This window comes from Alosa alosa, chromosome 6, assembly GCF_017589495.1.
Source record: "Alosa alosa isolate M-15738 ecotype Scorff River chromosome 6, AALO_Geno_1.1, whole genome shotgun sequence".
Classification (NCBI taxonomy): Eukaryota; Metazoa; Chordata; class Actinopteri; order Clupeiformes; family Clupeidae; genus Alosa; species Alosa alosa.
In genome coordinates this window covers 25,836,202-25,855,271 of record NC_063194.1, presented here as the reverse complement: position 1 = coordinate 25,855,271, position 19,070 = coordinate 25,836,202, and the positions used below count along the sequence as shown (strand labels likewise).

At 47.0% G+C, this 19,070-nt stretch overlaps 1 protein-coding gene across 2 annotated transcripts in view; it reads right to left on the bottom strand.

The window, feature by feature from the left end:
• The window catches only part of ttyh3a (tweety family member 3a), a 53,827-nt gene that overhangs the window by 18,811 nt on the left and 15,946 nt on the right, over positions 1 to 19,070 (bottom strand). For both annotated transcript variants that reach the window (XM_048245276.1, XM_048245275.1), the window contains exons 3-8: positions 10,582 to 10,693; positions 9,811 to 10,031; positions 8,590 to 8,685; positions 6,543 to 6,615; positions 5,911 to 5,986; positions 87 to 142 (exon numbers count right to left, since the gene is read on the bottom strand). In XM_048245276.1, the coding sequence (XP_048101233.1) occupies positions 87 to 142; positions 5,911 to 5,986; positions 6,543 to 6,615; positions 8,590 to 8,685; positions 9,811 to 10,031; positions 10,582 to 10,693 (634 nt within the window). The remainder of the gene's footprint in view (positions 1 to 86; positions 143 to 5,910; positions 5,987 to 6,542; positions 6,616 to 8,589; positions 8,686 to 9,810; positions 10,032 to 10,581; positions 10,694 to 19,070) is intronic.

Below are 19,070 nucleotides of genomic sequence, written 5' to 3'. Positions count from 1 at the left end.
GCACAAAGAACTGAGCTGTGGGCTGGAGATGAGGGGGCGGGCCGCTGGCACTAGTTGTGTGCCGGCTGGAGGAAGTGACATCATACCTGCTGGAAGGGGTTGGTCCGGCCCACGCTGCAGCTCAGGTAGTACTGCAGGATGTCTGTGGAGAGGAGGAGGAGGAGGAGATGAAGAGGCGAGCAGGCTGAGGGAGACACACAATCACAGGCACTTCAGACATGCAGCCTATGAGTCACACAAAGAGGAAGGAAGAGGGACAAGTCCTGAATCAGCCCAAATGGTCTGACCCTCCACCCGGTCACCCTGACTCATGACCCTGTATGAACTGTGAGCACACATTGGGATGGAACACAGAAGACACCCTTTAGGCGAGGATCACATCAGCCAGCGGCAAGCGGCAGCGGCAAACGTAACGCAGCGCTCAGACCATAATAAGTTTTGTCTCGTTCCTAAGCAACACAAACGGTTTGTCAATTGAATGCGCTCGCGTTGCGCTTTGAAAGTTGAACCAAGTTCAACGCTCAGCTTGTTCACCGCTAGCGTTACGCCAGCGTTGCCACCGTTCCGCTGCCGAACCATAGAGAACAATAGCAAACCTGCAGATTGCCGCTGGCTAATGAGATCCCCCGCCTTACTGTCCAAAACTATTCAACTTCCCATTCTCTACTTCCCTGGTGTCCAGTTCCATATGCAGTCTCATTCTACACTTGTGCAGGTGCACTCACAGGTCGGTGAGAAATACAGTATGGCCCCAGTTTGCCCTTTTTCTATCATTTGAAGTCACGGTAGATATAGAGTAACAGACCAATAGCTCTTCTGGTGGATTTCACCTGATAGTCTATTTCAAGGTAGAAGCTACAGAGTTTGATTAGTTTCACGCCCGACCTCCACCTCTGGAGGGAAAATGTGTTGAAAATGAGCACATGCATTGCTGGCTCCTCTAACCCTTAACACACGGACATGTAATTCCATCTCTGTGTTCCTGTTGGGCAGAGAGCCGGCTGCTTTTGACTTTTTTGACGAGTAGCAGTAGTGCTGCAGCCCAGCTGACCACAAGGCTGAGCTGGGGAGACGTTCCATCCCATCCGGCCCGCGTAAAGCCTCTAATCTCTCTCGGGCCGCCACTTCCTCAAGAGGGCCAGCTGATAACACACCGAAACGGCTGCATAGCGTACTAATCATCTGGTCACTGAGGCAACGCATACGGTTCAGTGTGCTTATCTTGCCCCACTGGTGGACTGGTGAAATAGGAAGAGGCATTTAGAGAAGCACTGAGGGTTCATACGAGTGGGATGGGAGAGGTTCATATTTAGCAGCATGAGGCTGTAGTAGGCAAGCACCAGTGAGATCAGATTGGCAAAAGAAACCGATAATGACGCTTTTCACACTTTGATTATAGTAGCGGAAATTGGCACAGATGCACAGAAAGGGAGAGAGACAGAGAGAGACAGAGAGAGAGAGAGAGAGAGAGGGAGGGGGCAGCATCCATGCCTTGCACAGACTCTGATATTCACTGTGCCCACACTCTCTGACTCAAGCATGGCACGCTGCCTGTGTGGAAACACAGATGTCTCTCACACACAGAGGCACCCACGCCTCTCAATCAGACTACATGAGCCGGCTGAGAGACAGACACACGCACACACACAGCAAGATTATACGCACGTCATCATACACATGATTAAACACATACCCCTAAGCCCCTAAAATGTACATGCGCCTACTTCATCCCCCAACATACACAGAAAAATACATACATGCATGCACACTTGTCATCATTCATTCACACTCACACAGACAAACACACACACACACACACACACTTCCTCTCCACTCCATGTCTGACTAACCATGTTCTGGATGAGCTTGTCGGTTCCCCATGCGTGCCTCATAAACACTGTAATTACACACTGACAAGGGAAATGAGCGTCTCAGGTGGGTGTGTGAGAGGTCAGGATCATCCTTTCACAGCGCACCGGGCAGCCCCACGCCACAACACCCATACATCTCACTCTCCGTGGCGTCCGGCCGGAATCGGGAAGCGTGACGCAGCATGGCCGGACGCCAGAGGAGGCACACAGGCCAAGCCATGTGGCCAGAGAGGGGAGAGTCGCTAAACCGTCCAGGACTGGCGCTTTGTCAGGGTAGGTCAGAGAAAAGGTCTCAAAACGCGTAGCTTTCAATCCCGCTCCTGCAGAATCCACTGACCCATACGCAAAACAAGTTATTACGCAACAGCTGCAGTCAAACAATGTGTTCATGTCTGATTGCACAAGAGGCATTTCATGAGTAGGGATATCGGACTAATCTCACTCGGGTCCTTTACCACTACTACTACTACTCACTCTGCATTGGAGATCATTTAGCCCCTTAAAATATTCCATGACAATCTATGACATCAACATTCAATTCATTCAGCCTCTGGCCTTGTGCCTACAGCTGAACCACAGCCATGGGGATCCCCCCACACACTGTTACCACGCTCATTTGTATAGAACAGCTTAATTAAACTGGCCTGATATTCCAGGCGAACTGATACAGATGTCATTCTTGTGTGTCTGTCAGTTTGACAGCTGAGAGGGCCCCCAGGGATGTGCAGTGCTCGGGAAGTGTAGCAAAACACACACACACACACAAACACAAACACAAACACAAAATACACACTCGTGGTGTTGGTTTAGGGCTTGTAAGGGCAGAGGAAATGGACGCCCGGCGGCCCTGGTGCTGCAGTAGCCGTCTCTCGCTACGCGCGCGCTGATCAACTGGGATTGGGCTGCAGTCATTCGTCATGCCCAGCAAGATGAGTGGGAGGGAGAGATGCACAATGCTCATCATTGAGGCTTTAATACACACACAGACAAAGACGGATGCACAGACACACACTCACTTACGAATGTCACTCGCTTGCGCACACACACACACACACACACACACACACACACACACACACACACACACACACACACACACACACACACACACACACACACACACACACACACACACACACACACACACACACACACACACACACACACACACACACACACACACAGCTGCTGCTCTTAGCGAGATATACAGCGGCCACTTTAACAGGCCGCTACAGAGAGAGAGAGAGAGGTCTCGTAAAAACAGCCATAAAAATGACGTGTGCCACCTGGAAGAGAGGACTGAAGACAGATGCCCCACACAATGGAGTGTGGGGCCACACACACACACACACAACACACACACAACACACACACAACACACACTGCCCCATTTCCTTCTCTATTTTCCATCGAGTGTCAGGGCCGGAATGGTGGAAGCGAAGGAAAAGAGATAAGCGGAATGAAAAAAAAAAAAAAAAAGAGGGGGGTAGTCACAGCCATTCTACAGTTCTAGGACCTGAGCAGCCAGCGTATGGCAGAGCTACAGCACATGACTTAATATAATGTGGGAGAACTGATAAAGATAAAAACTACATTGGCTCTCCAGGGAGTAATGGCAATGTGCAATAGCCCAAAGATGAGGCAGTCACTCGCATTGCATGGGCACGTATAGAAGAACTATGCTATAAACACACACACACACACACACACACACACACACACACACACACACACACGTCTGCTCCACATTTTTCCAACACTAGGTCCAGTTCCATCAGCACTGCTGGGCAGAGACCCACGTGTCTTGGATGTGATGCCGCCTGTGGTCAAATGACCCCCCCCCCCCCCTGCAAGCCATTAGAGCTCATGGCTGGGAGTGCACTGGAGACCATCCAATCAGAAAGGGACAGAGAGTGCAGCTGAGGTTAAGAATGACAACTATTTCTTTGATGGGATCAGACATCTGATTAGTATGGAGTAAAAACACTTTTTCTTCAAATAAAAGCATGTCGGGAAGCTGAGGGGGCTCAGCATTCTGCATTCATTTAAAGCACAAAGATATCAAATCCCAACAGAGCAATTTCTTACACATACAGTTATTTTTGTCATCTTTATGTAAGGTTAAGCTTGCTTTTAAAATATGAGTAAGTCATCAATGTGACAAGGCATGCAGAGATCAACTAAAAGCACAGAAGCCCAGAGTATCCAGGAAGCCAAAACTTCCTGTTGTGATCTGACGGAGCTGTACTGAGAAGAGGAAGATGGAGACAGAGATGACTGTGTAAGCGAAAGAGACCATTGGAGTGACACGGGGAAACGGAGTGAATCTCTGGCTGGGTATAAACAGAGTGAATCTCTGGCTGGGTATAAACAGAGTGAATCTCTGGCTGGGTATAAACGGAGTGAATCTCTGGCTGGGTATTAACAGAGTGAAACTCTGGCTGGGTATTAACAGAGTGAAACTCTGGCTGGGTATAAACGGAGTGAATCTCTGGCTGGGTATTAACAGAGTGAAACTCTGGCTGGGTATAAACGGGGTGAAAATCTGGCTGGGTATAAACGGAGTGAATCTCTGGCTGGGTATTAACAGAGTGAAACTCTGGCTGGGTATAAACGGGGTGAAACTCTGGCTGGGTATAAACGGAGTGAATCTCTGGCTGGCTATAAGTGTAGATGAAGTAAGCGAGCACCAAGACACGCCATGCCCTCATGCAACAGCCTTCTTCCCTTCACCCTCCAACCCTTATCTTCTCACTGCAGCTCCTCTTTCATCTCCTTCATCCCCTCCTGCACCCTCCAAAACAACCACCACACACACCCCCACCACACACACACCCACCACACCCCCACACACACCCCCCACACACACACACCCACCTCTTCCGCTCACTCGATAGACAGATTGTCTCAATTACACTGGGAGTCAGAGACCTCCCCATCCGGCTACTCCCTCCCCGTACGTACAGCAGTCCTCTGCTACAGACCTCCACTTTATTGAGCTGTGCTAAACACCCTGGCAAGCCAGCATGCTGCCAAAAACTCCATACGCCGCCCAACATCCAGCTTCAAGCCCAGCAGGAGGGCTGGTTCCATCACAGCTTCCCTGGGGGAGGTGGACTATCGATGGAAGACAACCACCAGGACAGCACTTCTCATAGAAAATAACCCATAATATACACTCTTTTCCGCAGTCCACAACACCTCAGTTCACCTCAGATCACCTCAGATCATTATCACCGCAGAACATGATTGGGTGAAAACAACCCTTGTACAGAGGCATCTTGTCTTTCAAACACAATCAGTCTTGTCTGTGGTTACCTTCCAAGACTTGTTTGGATTATTCTGTTCATCATAACGTTTCTGTCTGTTTTACGTCCCCATGTGAAAAGTAAAAGTAAAACAGAAGCAAGATGCCTGTGAAACATCAAGACTTTCATATCCTTTTCCCTCACACAGCAAAATAACATGCTTTAGAGCACTTTCACTCTGAAACAGATTTTAAAAACAGCAACCTCAGTGGCCTATGCTTGTTTAAACAGAAAAGTCCATCCCAGGTCACTTCTTTGAGATGTGAGAGTGAAAGCTTGTCCCCAAAGGATCCCTCGAGGGAACGCTGCATTTACTTCCGTGCAGATCCGCAATGCACTCAACTCCAAAGCCAACATCCTTCACGGCTCATTCCCTTTTACACATCAGACTGGACAGCCTGTCTTTTCTGTACGTCAGCTTCTACAGAAGCCCTGTGTTAGGAGGTGGAGAGGAGAAGAGAGGGAGAGGAGAGGAGAGGAGAGGAGAGGAGAGGAGAGGAGAGGAGAGGAGAGGAGAGGAGAGGAGCCCTGTGTTAGGAGGAGGAGAGGAGGGGAGAGGAGAGGAGAGGAGAGGAGAGGTGCCCTGTGTTAGGAGGAGAGGAGAAGAGAGGAGAGGAGAGGAGAGGAGAGGAGAGGAGAGGTGCCCTGTGTTAGGAGGAGAGGAGAAGAGAGGAGAGGAGAGGAAAGGGAGAGGAGAGGAGAGGAGTGTGGAAACAGGTTGTGAGGCTCACCTTTGTTGATGACGCCATATTTTTGAGACACATCGATGACGTACGTGTCAGGGGATGCACAGAAGTCACTGGAACCCTGTGGAAGTCATGCAAACAGAAACAGAGAGAGAGAGAGAGAAAGAATTAATGTAAGATGAATAATACCATCTCATTGTTTTATTTAAGTAAATAAAACAATGAGACACCAGGCAACTTCTAAAAGGCAGAGTAGGCGGCAAATTTGCATAATACGAGAATTTAACTTTCACTAATGGGTATGTCACCGTGAGCAACCCATTATAAATGGACAGTTTTTAAGATGCAAAGGGTTGCCTAAGACTAGGAGTATGGGTTTTACAGAGTGGACTTTATAGTGCTTTGGGGAGCTTTAAAGGTTACTCGTGTTCTCAGAGGCATTTTTTAACTATTATATAAACTCCTAAATACTCCTCCTTAGGATATACGTTGCAGAAATACATGTATTTCCTCTCGCCTTTCCATGCAGGAAACATTAATTAATATCCACACACACACAGCCGGGCAGAAGATAAGCTCGACTCCACAGGTGCAGAGAGGAGACCAGCCCAGCCCAGCAAACAACCAGTAAGATTACTGGGTCCACCAGTCAGCCATGTTTCCATGGCAACACTCACCGCAGAAACAGCCAACTCCAGGCCCAGGGATGCCCAACTGATAACCAGAGCCAACACGCCTAGTAAACACGCTCTGCAGAAGGAGAAAAAGAGACAGAGAGAAAGACAGACAGAGAGAGAGAGAGAGAGAGAGAGAGAGAGAAAAGAACTGTGTGAGAAGGGCAAGTGAAGAGCAGTACAAAGAGCACTTGAGCCGTCACAAGAGTGGCAGCTGCCTGCGCTTCACCGTGCAGCCCTTGGCTTGCTCTGGCTCTCACAGCTGCAGGCGTACTGGCACAGCACAGCAGAGTGGGTTCCCATGGGAGGATTTCACCAAACATGCAGATGACGCTGCAGGCGTACTGGCACAGGACAGCAGAGTGGGTTTCCATGGGAGGATTTCACCAAACATGCAAATGACGCTGAAACACAGGCGAAAGCCTTTTTGCTAAATAGCAGTTAAAAGGAGACCTGAGGATTCCATACTGCAGCAGCTCCTAACATTGCTCACAGATTTCTGAAAACATTTGAAGGTTGACATTTTCATCATTCTTTATATGTTATACTCCAATGAATCTGGCTGTCAAAGCGGTCAAAACAAATAAGAGTTGACCTGGTGTGTCCTCTGCTTTAGGCCAAGTGGCACGCTGGAAAAGCTACAGAGGAAACAGGGCAAGGAGGCCACTCTTGTCCTTGGCGTATTATCAGGTGAACTGTGTCAGGGATTATTCATGGTGTACGGGCGGAAGTAAGCCGTTTTGAAGCAAATCAGCCAATCAAATTCTCTCCCCTCACTTCACTGTTTACCTTGAGTGCATGTCTACTTGGAAGGGGACATGATTGACAAGCACATAATTGCCCTGATTGGTGAGGCTCCTCTGTTTTTGTTCATTTTAAAGGATCTGTACTATGATTGCTGCCAGGATGGGTGAGAATTTGAAAAAAAAAACTAAATGTTACAAAAAGTGCCACTAAACAATATATCAAGTTGATGTTCTGCAGTGGCTTTGAATACTCACTAAACGGCTGAGCACGGAAATGAGTGAAGAGTGTCGGCACTTACATATAAAACTAAAGCTCTGGAACCCTTGGCAGCCATTGTGAAATTCTGGGCCAACACTGATAATGATGTTTTTATTCATTTGTTTGTTTACTCTATTTTTGTCAAATTAATTATGCCCTTTAGTGGCAGGATGTTCACAAATGTTCATTAATAAATAAACAACTGAACCATTTTCAAATCTTTCAGCCCTTCATAGCACTATCTCTGAATGTGGCAGTTCGAGCATAACATATGATTTAGCTAGTGCAGAATCATTGTGACATAACAGATAACCATCTCAGCCACTGCCATTGGTAAATGTCATATTATTTGCCTATAGGCTGATACCAGTCAACAAGACCAATATCTGCAGGTATATTGGTATAACCCTACTAGGCATACTGTACCAAGATGGTCTCTTTACATCAAGAACCACAGATGCACATAGCCACACACAATTAGTTACGGTAAAGGCTGTTGCAAAAATTGCATCGGAAGCAAACCAGACAGATTCAGTACAGTAATGCACCAGATTCTTCTCGTCTGCCTGCCTGCCTGCGTGCGTGTATGTGTGTGCCAGACATAGCCATTCAGTGACAGTGGCCTGCCTCCGACAGATTAGGATTTCTTGCTGCTAAACTGAGACGATGACTAATTGTCAGTCGGAGATGTGTTAACACCCGCACCGTAATTGCCTTGACAGGGACGTATGGAACGCCGTCAAACTCAATTTGTGACGACTACAGTGCATGCAGCCTTGAGTCCTGGGGAAAGAGAGAGGGAGAGGGTTCTCGTCTGTCACCAAATCGATGGCGTCTAATTATGACTCCACTTCTGACCGCACTGAATCATAACTGGATGGATTTATTACGTTCCACCATCTGGCTGCTGGAATGCATCGTCTTGTCTCTCTGTCTTTCTCTCTGTGTGTCTTTCTCTGTGTGTGTGTGTGTGTGTGTGTGTGTGTGTGTGTGTGTGTGTGTGTGTGTGTTGAATGAGAACATGAGATCATGTAACCGGCCTTACCCTATCAGGGTGTTCTTGGAGTTGCGGATGAGGCCAAAGAGCACCAGGAGACAGATGAGCACATCAAAGAGCAGTAGGCTGAGGTAGCCCAGCCATCTACAACACAAACACGCACAATAAGAGGCATAACCAGAGTGCAAAACCACAGACACACGCGCACACACAAAGACCAGTGACCTAAAATATACATACACAACCGTGACATTTAAATGCAAAACTTTCAGGTGACAAAAAAATCTAATTTTAATCTTCATTTTACCAATGATGAGACAGAAATCTGACATTGGAACAAACATATGGATGCATAGGAACAGGTTATTCTGTAGAAGGTAATCACAAGTACACCAATTCGTATTCAAATGCAGTGTACAACATTGTCAGCTTTTTGTGAAAATATTATTTTTTTTAGATTCTCAAGCAAAGGGTCCATTTCAGTCATAAAAGCCACAAAGACTCCTTTCCATCTGTTAAGAAATGAAAATGAGACCGAATAATCCCTCTACACGTCACTTCCTGTGACAGATGCGAGAAGCCTGACAGGTCCTTGAGAATCACAGGAATTGTGTCTGCATGATAATTTATACCGCAGTCACGGGAGCTAGAGCTTGTGAGTGAGTGAGTGAGTGTGAGTGTGAGTGTGTGTGTGTGTGTGTGAGTGTGTGTGTGTGTGAGAGCGTGTGTGTGTGAGAGCGTGTGTGTGTGTGAGAGCGTGTGTGTGTGTGAGAGCGTGTGTGTGTGTGAGAGCGCGTGTGTGTGTGAGAGCGCGTGTGTGTGTGCGTGAGTGTGTGCGTGAGTGTGTCAGGAGCAGGGGGGAGGACTATTCAGTCATACTGCAGATGTCTGTGAGATTCAGTCAAGCTACGCTACGCTCTGGTAATCCCCCTCAAAGTAAGGCAGAGTGCAGGAAGTCTACATGCACTGTGACCAAGCACAGAGCAGATGTTAGCAAACTAAAAGATGTGGAGCTGGGTGAGGTGACGATACAGAGAGGGAGTGATGGGGATGGAGGGAATGAGAGAAGGATGGAAAGAGACAAAAAAAAGAGAAAAAAAAAAGAGAAATGACAGCCAGTCAACTGATGGGCTATGAAAAGTTTGAAAGATTCACTTGTTGAAACATACAGGACAAAAACACTAAAAAAAAAAGCCTGCTCAGCTCTCCCAGGGCCGTGACAACACAGCTCCCTCCCCCCTTCCATCTCTCTGTCCCCATCTCCCTCACCTGTACCAATCATAGAGCTCAATGCTGACAGCCAGCTCCTCCAGGGAGATGCGGGGGTTGGCCCAGAAGGGGACCTCCCCCATCTGCCTGACCAGCTCAGCCAGCTGGCCCTGGAGCTTCTGCACGATGGCCACGTAGTCTGTGTGCTTGCTGTAGCGCTCCTCCAGCTGCTGCAGGTTGTCATCCACTGTCTGGTTCAGGGCCCCAGTGCTGTCAAATACCTGGGGAACGACACACACACACACACACACACAAGCATGTAAGCACCAATATGTGTGAGACAGAGAATGTGTGAGTGAGCACAAATGTGTGTGTGTGCGCGCATGTGTGAGAGAGAGACACACTGGGGGAGAGAGAGTGAGAGAGAGAGAGAGTGTGTGTGTGTGTGAGTGAGAGAGAGAGTCTGGGAGTGTGTGTGTGTGTGTGTGTGTGAGTGAGTGAGTGAGTGAGTGAGAGAGACTGGGAGAGTGTGTGTGTGTGTGAGCAAGTGAGAGAGACTGGGAGTGTGTGTGTGTGTGTGTCTCCATGGCCTTATCTCCAAAGTATAATTTCAAGGTTTTGTTGTGCGCTCAGCATGTGTGCAATGCAAATAAGCTGATTACGTTACTATGCGCACGTGAAGAAGAACTACACAAAGCTCTAAGTTAAAGAAAGACCATGTGTGACTATAGATGGTTTTGTGATATAATCATGTATGTGGACACAGTGTTGTGTTGGCCTTTCTGTGTGTGTGTGTGTGTGTGTGTGTGTGTGTCTGTTGGCGAGTCTCACCAGTCTCCGCACTCCCGACACGGTGCGGTTGGCATGGCGCAGAGAGTACGTCAGCCTATTCACCCCATCACAAGTCTCACCGTTTCCGTAGAAACCAACTGCTATGCCAGCACTGAGGAAGGAGACAAAGAGAGAGAATCAGTGAGGAGGCGAGGGCTGGATAAGGGCTGGAGAGAGAGAGAGAGAGAGAGAGAGAGAGAGAGAGAGAGAGAGAGAGAGAGAGAGAGAGGGAGGGGGGCAAGAGGGGAGAGAGACTGAAAGGACTACACTTAGGAGAGGCCTCCCAACATAAAGATCTTCAGATGGAAGGGGGAAAGGCAGATAAAAGGGGCCTGAAACACTTTATCATAGCAGACCACAAGAAATAGCCAAGTAGCCATTACCGAGTAGTTTCCTAATTACTGTTAATTATTACACGCTTATTATACTACTCAATATTATCAATTAAAAGGAGATAGCTGTTATAATAACAGGCCACAGTGAATAGCAATGTAGCCGATCATTGTGGCCTGTTGTTATAACGCGTTACTAGAGGTGCTTACAGCACAGCGCTGCAATGTAACAAAGTCAACGAGGGCATGCAGCAAACCACAGCAGTTCTCCATGGCCTTGATGGGTTTTTAAGTAGGGGGCTTGACGAGCAAAGATTATTAGAGTTAAATTATAGCACCATCATCATACAGACATATTATGAGGCCGGCTTTTGCAACTTAGTGAGTGAGCAGACTACAGACACTTCATTACAGCCCATGTAGTCTCAGAGGACCAGCCTGGTGGAGGCAACTCAAGAGACTTGGCCCAATGAAATCGGACATGCTGAAACCTTTGGCCAGAGGTGACAAAGAACACAAACAGTTGTTGCGGTCTGCGGCCAGAAAGGACAACCGATCAATGGATGGACGACACAAAGAGCCTGCTCCCCCGGTCCGAGCCACATCCAGGTCACACTGGAGTAGTGTGTTGAGAGCACAGTCCCTGGGGTGCTGTTGACAGACAGCGAAAAATAACTACTCTACATCAGACAGCCGCATGACCTCCTGCTCCAGAGGGATAAACCCTGAAAGATGAGGAAACACCTAAAACACCCATATTCATGCTTTGACTTCACTGCATTGCTACATAGATAGAAACATGTGTGATACAGTTATAGCTGAAGGCGCACGTTACAATGAAACCCCTTGAGGAGTCCTACAACTCCACCAGCGCTCGCGCCCCCCCCCCCCTCGTTCTCTCTCCCCCTCTCCCCTTTGGCCCGCTCTCTCTCCCCCTCACTCAGACGTGCCATCCAGCCCTATTGTGGGCTGCTCAATAGGCGTCACAATCAGAGCCTCCCTGCTGGCTGGGGTACAAACAATGGGGCATTCAGCATACGGTGCTCGCTAGCCTCTCACTCAGTAGGCAACACACACACACACACACACACACACACACACTCTCTCTTTAAAGACTGTCCCATGTGCTGGCCAGGCCATTTCAACATGGGGTCAGCCGACAACAGCGCAAAGCCAGAGCTCCCACGGCCAGTCCAGTAGTTCTCTGAACCAGCATTCCATAATGAAACATGAAGGCAGAGGAGGGCCATTTAACTGGACAACCTACAGACTCATGAGGATTTCTGTTCCATGAGGCAAGTATTACAATGCCAAAAGTGAGTGAGAGAGATATGGAGGAGGTGTAGTGAGAGAGTGAGAGAGAGGAATGGATCAAGGGAGTGAGAGAGAGGGGGATAAATGTAGGGAGTGAGAGGGTGCAAGAGTGTACGGGGAGTCATCAGGGTGATTAAGGGCTACCCTCTCCTTAAAGGCCGCAGTCCCAACACAATCCCGCTTGAAAGGAATTCCCCAGACTTCAGCGCTGATCCGCACTTTTCTAAATTCCCCTCTGGATCAGGGCTGGGAGTGAAATTAGTCTTACTGCTGTTATCTAAGGGGCGTGTTCTGACAGGTCGGGCAGAGAGAGATCAGCCAACTCCCTGCCCCTGAGGGCCTGATTCATGAAGCCAACGTTCAACATGGCCACGGCCCACCCAGCAGCGTTCCACTCATTCCTGCACTGTAAATCTGCCCTGGATAATCTGTGGCAGCATGGTAAAACACTGGGATTTCTGCACTGAACCAACACACCAACACACACACACACACACACACACACACACACACACACACACACACACACACACACACACACAGCTTGTTGCTTAGCTTGCGATTGTGCCAACACGGACAGACAGACAAACAGGAGGAGGGAGCAATCATGGATTAAAAACAGTGCCATTAATTATTTTCCTTGCCACTTCAATTGAGAGATATTGCCTTAAAAATCATTCATAACAGAATGCTCATTTCAAGAGAAGGAGAAGGTTTAAGTAGTATTGATAGTAGGGATTGCATTACTTATGAAGCCCAAAATTCACATACACAGAAACCACATCATTCTCTCTTTTTTTGGATGCTGTGTTCAACGTAATCTAATTGCCATGGCAACCATTTATCTGGGTTACTGCTACCCAAAAAGTGGACCATTACTTCAGGGCAGAAGCAAGAGATGCAGCTGAGTCATAGCCACTCCCCTGTTCAAACCAGTAATATGGGCTACTTCAAAGGAAAACCACTCATTGCAGTGGGAGGAGAAACAAACAAACTAAAAGAAAAATGAGCTGTAAATCCCACCATTAAGTGAGCAGAAAAACCTGTCAAGTGTGTCAGATGCTTGGCTGTAAATGAACACCTTGGATTGTTTAGCTTTTTGAGCTAAAGCTCCATTAGGCTCCCTGGGGGCCACTTCTGTGAGGTTTGCCTGGCCTAGGTCGATGTCCAGGGCTGCAGTTTGCTTCTGCAAACCAGAAGTATACTGTTGTATCAAAACATGTCTGGAAAGAGTGCCATGTGAGGCCAATCCTCTGCTCTTCAGTCTGTCTAGATGGGAGGTAGAAACACTCTTCTTTCTGCCCATCACTTCTGCCCTGATCCTGTTTGCTCTGCACATTCAGGTTTAAGGCCAAGGTGAACACGGCCGACTCCGTTTCAAATGAAAACAAGCCAGTTGTCTAAGGTTGGAGACAGGTCAGCTGCCAATCCAAAATTACAAAGTGTTTGGAGGACACAGGAAAAGTTTTGAAGGAAAAAAAACAACTTCACAACTGTTTCTCTCCTTTCCAAATATAGAGATTCTTCGTCTAGTTTCCAAATGTCACAACACTATCATGTGAGTTGGAAACAGAAAACAAGAACAAGGAACTGCATCCTTTTCTTTATCATTCAGGTTCTGTTTTCTAAATCCTTCCCCTAAGTAGTGTTCGCAACAAGAGTGACCACCCTGTCTTAAACATTAAATGACATCGACTTAGAAGTCAATGAGGGATTTTAACCTGAAGTGGGCAGTTATTCTGTCTGGACGAACTGAACCAATATTCACAACCCTGTGGAGATGCCCACCTCCTCAGTTACCCCAGGGGGCAATTAATCTCTTCCCTGCCGCCCAAAGCCTAAGACCTCAAACAAAACTGGCTGCTCTTTCGGGAAGTGGATGGGGAGGTTGTGGGGGGGGGGGAGTGGATGGGGAGGTGAGGAGGAGGAATGGGAGTGGGATTAAAATCAGCCACTCGAATGAGCCAGTTGTTTGTTGGCTTAGACACCCACCAGGAGCGACTACACCAGGAACAGTCTTGTCCCAGCGAAAAGCTGAGAGGATTTGCCCTAAATTATTGTGATGCCCCCTAATGCCACATAGATCCTATGTAATGCACCCTAATGCAAGTGTCCTAATAGGCACTGAAGGGTGGCATTCCTCTGCAGACTTGTCAACCTTGTTTGATGTGGGAGCAGTGCCAAGGCTAAAGCTGATTTGCATAAATGCAGTTACAGTCCTGGGAAATTACCTAGGATTTTCTATAATCTTTAATTATACAACAGCACAGCCCCAAGCAATGCCAGTGAACAGAGCTCAAGCTTTGGTAACCAAAACAATGTGCTACATGAGTTACATGTGCCATATTAACGCTGTTGAAAGTTGTAAATAATAAACATGCCAATAGCATTAACTTCAAATCCCTGCAAATACCTGGAGTCCGGGACATTTTGTCGCTCCTGAGTGTTTGAAGACAGTGAAAAATATCAGTATCATAAAATCACCATTTGGCCTGATACAGGGATGCTGTGAACATAGTGTACACTCTTGACAAGTTCTTATCTAACAGCAGGGCTACAATAGATGCACAATTGAAGCGCTCTGTTAGCAGAGCACAAAAATTATTATATATTTTTTTTTTTAAGTATATTTTTGGGGCTTTTTGCCTTTATTCGGATAGGACAGTGAAGATAGACAGGAAGGAGTGGGAGAGAGAGATGGGGTGGGATCGGGACATGACTGCAGGCTGGATTCGAACCTGGGTCCCCGTGGGCACTTGGACTCGTACATGGTATGGGCACTGTAGCCTGTTGCGCCACAGCTACCCCCAGAGCATAAAAATTATTTAAGACCGATCTATTTTTTTTTTTAATGGACGCACTGCTTTCATGTCTGGTGTAGCTACTTCCATTGATTAAAGTGAAAGCTATTTTTTGCAGCATACGCATCAGTACTGCAGCCTGCCTGTTCAAACTTTAAATGAAACACCTCTTTTTTCACTGCCCTCAGCACCTCTATGTTTGCACTTAAACACTACTATTATTTCTTCTCCGTTTTTCCTTTTTTGTGTGTTCTCCCTATGTATCCACATCTACCTTTTGTGAGTCCAGAATGACGAAGCGAATTAAATGAAGATGCTGAGTTTTTAGCCTTGTACACGTGAGGTGATCCAGGTTTGAGTGCACCTGACGTAGACAGTAGGAAGCCAGCCTAACATGAATTGTATGATCGGAATGCATTTCGTTTTTTGGTGAAATGAATAAATAATGGCAGCGTGGAGACTCTTAAGTGCCTCTCTTGGTGCTCCTCCATTTTGTGACCCACCATTTTGTTTAACATCTCTTTTACGTACAAGTATGTTGAATTCTTTCTATGCGTACATATGCGTTCCATTTTATGTGCGCTGCGAGACAGAACAAAAAGCTAACAGGCACTCAGATGTATCTGACTCATGGTCTCAAAGAATAACAGGCATTTGTTTGAGTATGGAAGAATAGCCTTTGATTAACACTAAGCACAAGTGGAAAGTTTGCTGCTGGCTCCCACTACTTCCAGATCATGTTGCAATTAATCAAATCAAACTGAACACTGTCTCAGTCCCTAACCTTTTACTTTTTTACTGGAAACAACAACAATTCAACGACTTAGCATATTTGATTACATTTACAACCAGAAGGGATTGTGGTTTTGGCAACACCATGGAGTGCACGCTCTGGGCCCTGTGAGGGGTTTCCTGCTGCTGCTGGGTACATCCGGCCGAATCAGGAGAGACGTGAGGGACACAGACTGTCAGTCTGGCCAACAGATATGTGCCTGTGCTCTACATTCTCAGGCAAGATGAGATGAGTAAACAGAGCCAATTTTTGCTGAGAAAGGCGATGGCTGCCTGCCTCTTCTGCAGTGATAATAGACGAAGAAACCGTGTGTGCCCCTCTGTGTGTGTGTTTGCATAGGAGTTCACTCCTGACATAGTTTCAAAGATTCTAAGCAGTGATCACAGTGATCAGAAATCACAGCAGTGATTACAGTGTATGCTTATACCTATGTGTGTGTGTGTGTGTGTGTGTGACAGAGAGAGAGGACAGACAGAGAGACTGCACTCAACGTTGTTCTTAATGTCTCTCTCAACCACCACTGATCTAGCTTGTGGAAAGCCTGATGACATTTCCAAAGATTTAGAGGTCATGATCACAAGAACAGGACAGGCTGTGAAATGTCCCCTTATGATGGAAAAGAGATGGGGGTGGGCTGGACCTGTGGGTTTCTAATTGTGTGTGTGTGTGTGTGTGTGTGTGTGTGTGTGTGTGTGTGTGTGTGTGTTTGTGCGTATATCTGTGCACGTGCAGAGATAACAGCACCATAATCTTCAACATCCAAACAAATTAAGTAAACAGCAGGACGGTTAGTGATATAATATTTACAACTGACAAGGGCTTAAAGTAGACATGGTCCAAGTCCAAGCAAAAGTCTTAGTTTAAGAATGCATGATATGAATCCCTTTCTATGTGAAGCAGCACTCTTCTTAACTCCATCATTTTTCTGTTGTTCCTATGGTTGCAGGCCAGGAAAGAGATGACAGGATGATGTGAACAATGGGACTCAGATTTCTGCTTTGAGCAGGTTGCTGTAATCCATGCCATATGCTGCAACACTCTCCCCTTGGAAAACTTTCACTGTGGTCCCTCTTGATGGTAATTTTGATACCACAGATGAATAGAGACCCAGTCAGACCAATAGTATGAAAAATCAGGAACAGAGTTTATTTACAATGATCAAGCATCAAGGGAGAGACAGCATGACTTTACCTAAAGATCTATCAGCTGCTCTAACTAGACAAGGGAATAGTTAGGGTTTAAGTATCCTTCCAGGCTGACGGGAGATGCCGTTGGTCTTCTCATCTCACATGGACTACACTGAATCAGACTCTGATTAGTGGCAACCTGGCAATCCAGAGCAGATAGCTACTGACGCAGCCATGCAGAACAGTGAAACACTGCAAAGTTATAATATTCCCGCTTATCTAAATAAATCGTCACACACAGATATACACAGGGACAGTACAGATATTGTCATTACATAGAATCTTACTTTTAGCGTCAAAGTGACCCACTAATGAGAAATGCAGAACATTAAACCACATATTGGAATATTGGACATAGTGTTCTATTCCACTTTCTCTCACTCTACATGGGGGGCTCATTCTCCATATCTCCATCTTTTTGTAGCTTGTATTCTTCTTGCACTGTACTGGGGGTAGTCTCCTCTCTCCCTACCTCTTTTCTCTGTTTCTGTCCCTCCCTCTCTTTTCTCTGTTTCTCTGTTTCTGTCTTTTCTCTCTATATGTCTCTATCGCGTCCCACTCCGCTGCCACAACAGATGTGCCCAGGAGAAGAGGGTCCCACAGGAAGGCAGCTGCTGCTGGCAGGCTGGCAGGCAGGCTGGTTACATGGATGGGTAGGCACGTACATGCACACACAGCATGTACAGACATGCAGGGCCTGGGTACCCACCAGGAGAGAGAGATGGGGAGAGAGAGGGAGAGGGAGAGAAAAAAGGGAGAGAAAGAGGGAGAGAAAGAGAGCGAGAGAGAGAGCAAGAGAGAGAGAGAGAGAGAGAGAGAGATGAAGATATGCAGAGATGTGGCATGAAAGCGAAGAGTAAATAGTGAGGAAATGAACAGCAAAGACGGGCAGATGACCGAAAGACAAGAAGAAAAGCAAAAAAGGGGTCTGGGATTGTGTAGAGAAATGAGAAAGAGAATGAGAAACGGGGACAAGAGAGACATGGTGAGCGACACAGAGATGGAGAGGACAGCAAGCGAGAGAGAGATAAGGAAAATAGCAGAATGGAGGTGTAGAGAGAAAGAATGGGAGAGAGAGGAGATAGAAATGAGAGAGAGGAGAGAGAACGTTTATTTTGATGACATCCGGTGTCATAGTTCTGGAGCCTGAAAGGGAGCTGTCCCTGCTTATCTCACCGGAAGGCAGAACATCACATTACAGAGAATGAAACACCATTTCAGTGACAGTTGCTACATAAGAGACTCATCTCATTGGGATCCCAGCCAAGGTCATACAATACCAAACCCTAAAGTCCTAATGTGGTTTGGTAGCACATTTACAAATAAAAACACTAAACACTGAATGGATCTCACCTATTTACTAATTCTTGTCAAATAATCATGGATTGGGGTACCACTCGGAGCGGTTGATCCAGTAAATTTCAATGCAACTTCAAATAATGCTCATTTAACATTTGACTTCACAAACACATCTTTCCCAGAGTAAAAGTGGAGTACGGAAGAGGAGCACCTACAGAAAAAAACTGTACACCTCACATTGATTCCATTTCTCAAAGAAAGGTCCAGTCACAAGGTGGCCTGTCCATCACTGTGGACACCGATGGGACAGGCACGTGAGGACACACAAAGGAAAAGGACCACTCAGCTCAGCGACTCAGATTGAACACCTCCGTGGGACTCGGCACCTTTATGTGAATCGCTTCAGAGGGTCATCAGGAATGGAGGAGTAATCTGTGCAGGCCATAAAGACCTCAGATGTCACAATGAGTGACTGACAGCCCTGAGGAAGGAGTCCGGGGACAGGGACGGGAACAGGGGCGGGAAGAGAGGGTTGTCAGTTGTCCTTCCTGACATCAGGGGACAGGGGGGACAGGGACGGGAACGTAAGAGAGGGTTGTCAGTTGTCCTTCCTGACATCAGGGGGACAGGGGGGGGGGACAGGGACGGGAACGTAAGAGAGGGTTGTCAGTTGTCCTTCCTGACATCAGCGTGCTTGTCACTCTATTTTAGCTTAGCTTGACACCAGATGAAGCTCTCAGCAGATGTATGTGGTTATTGCCCT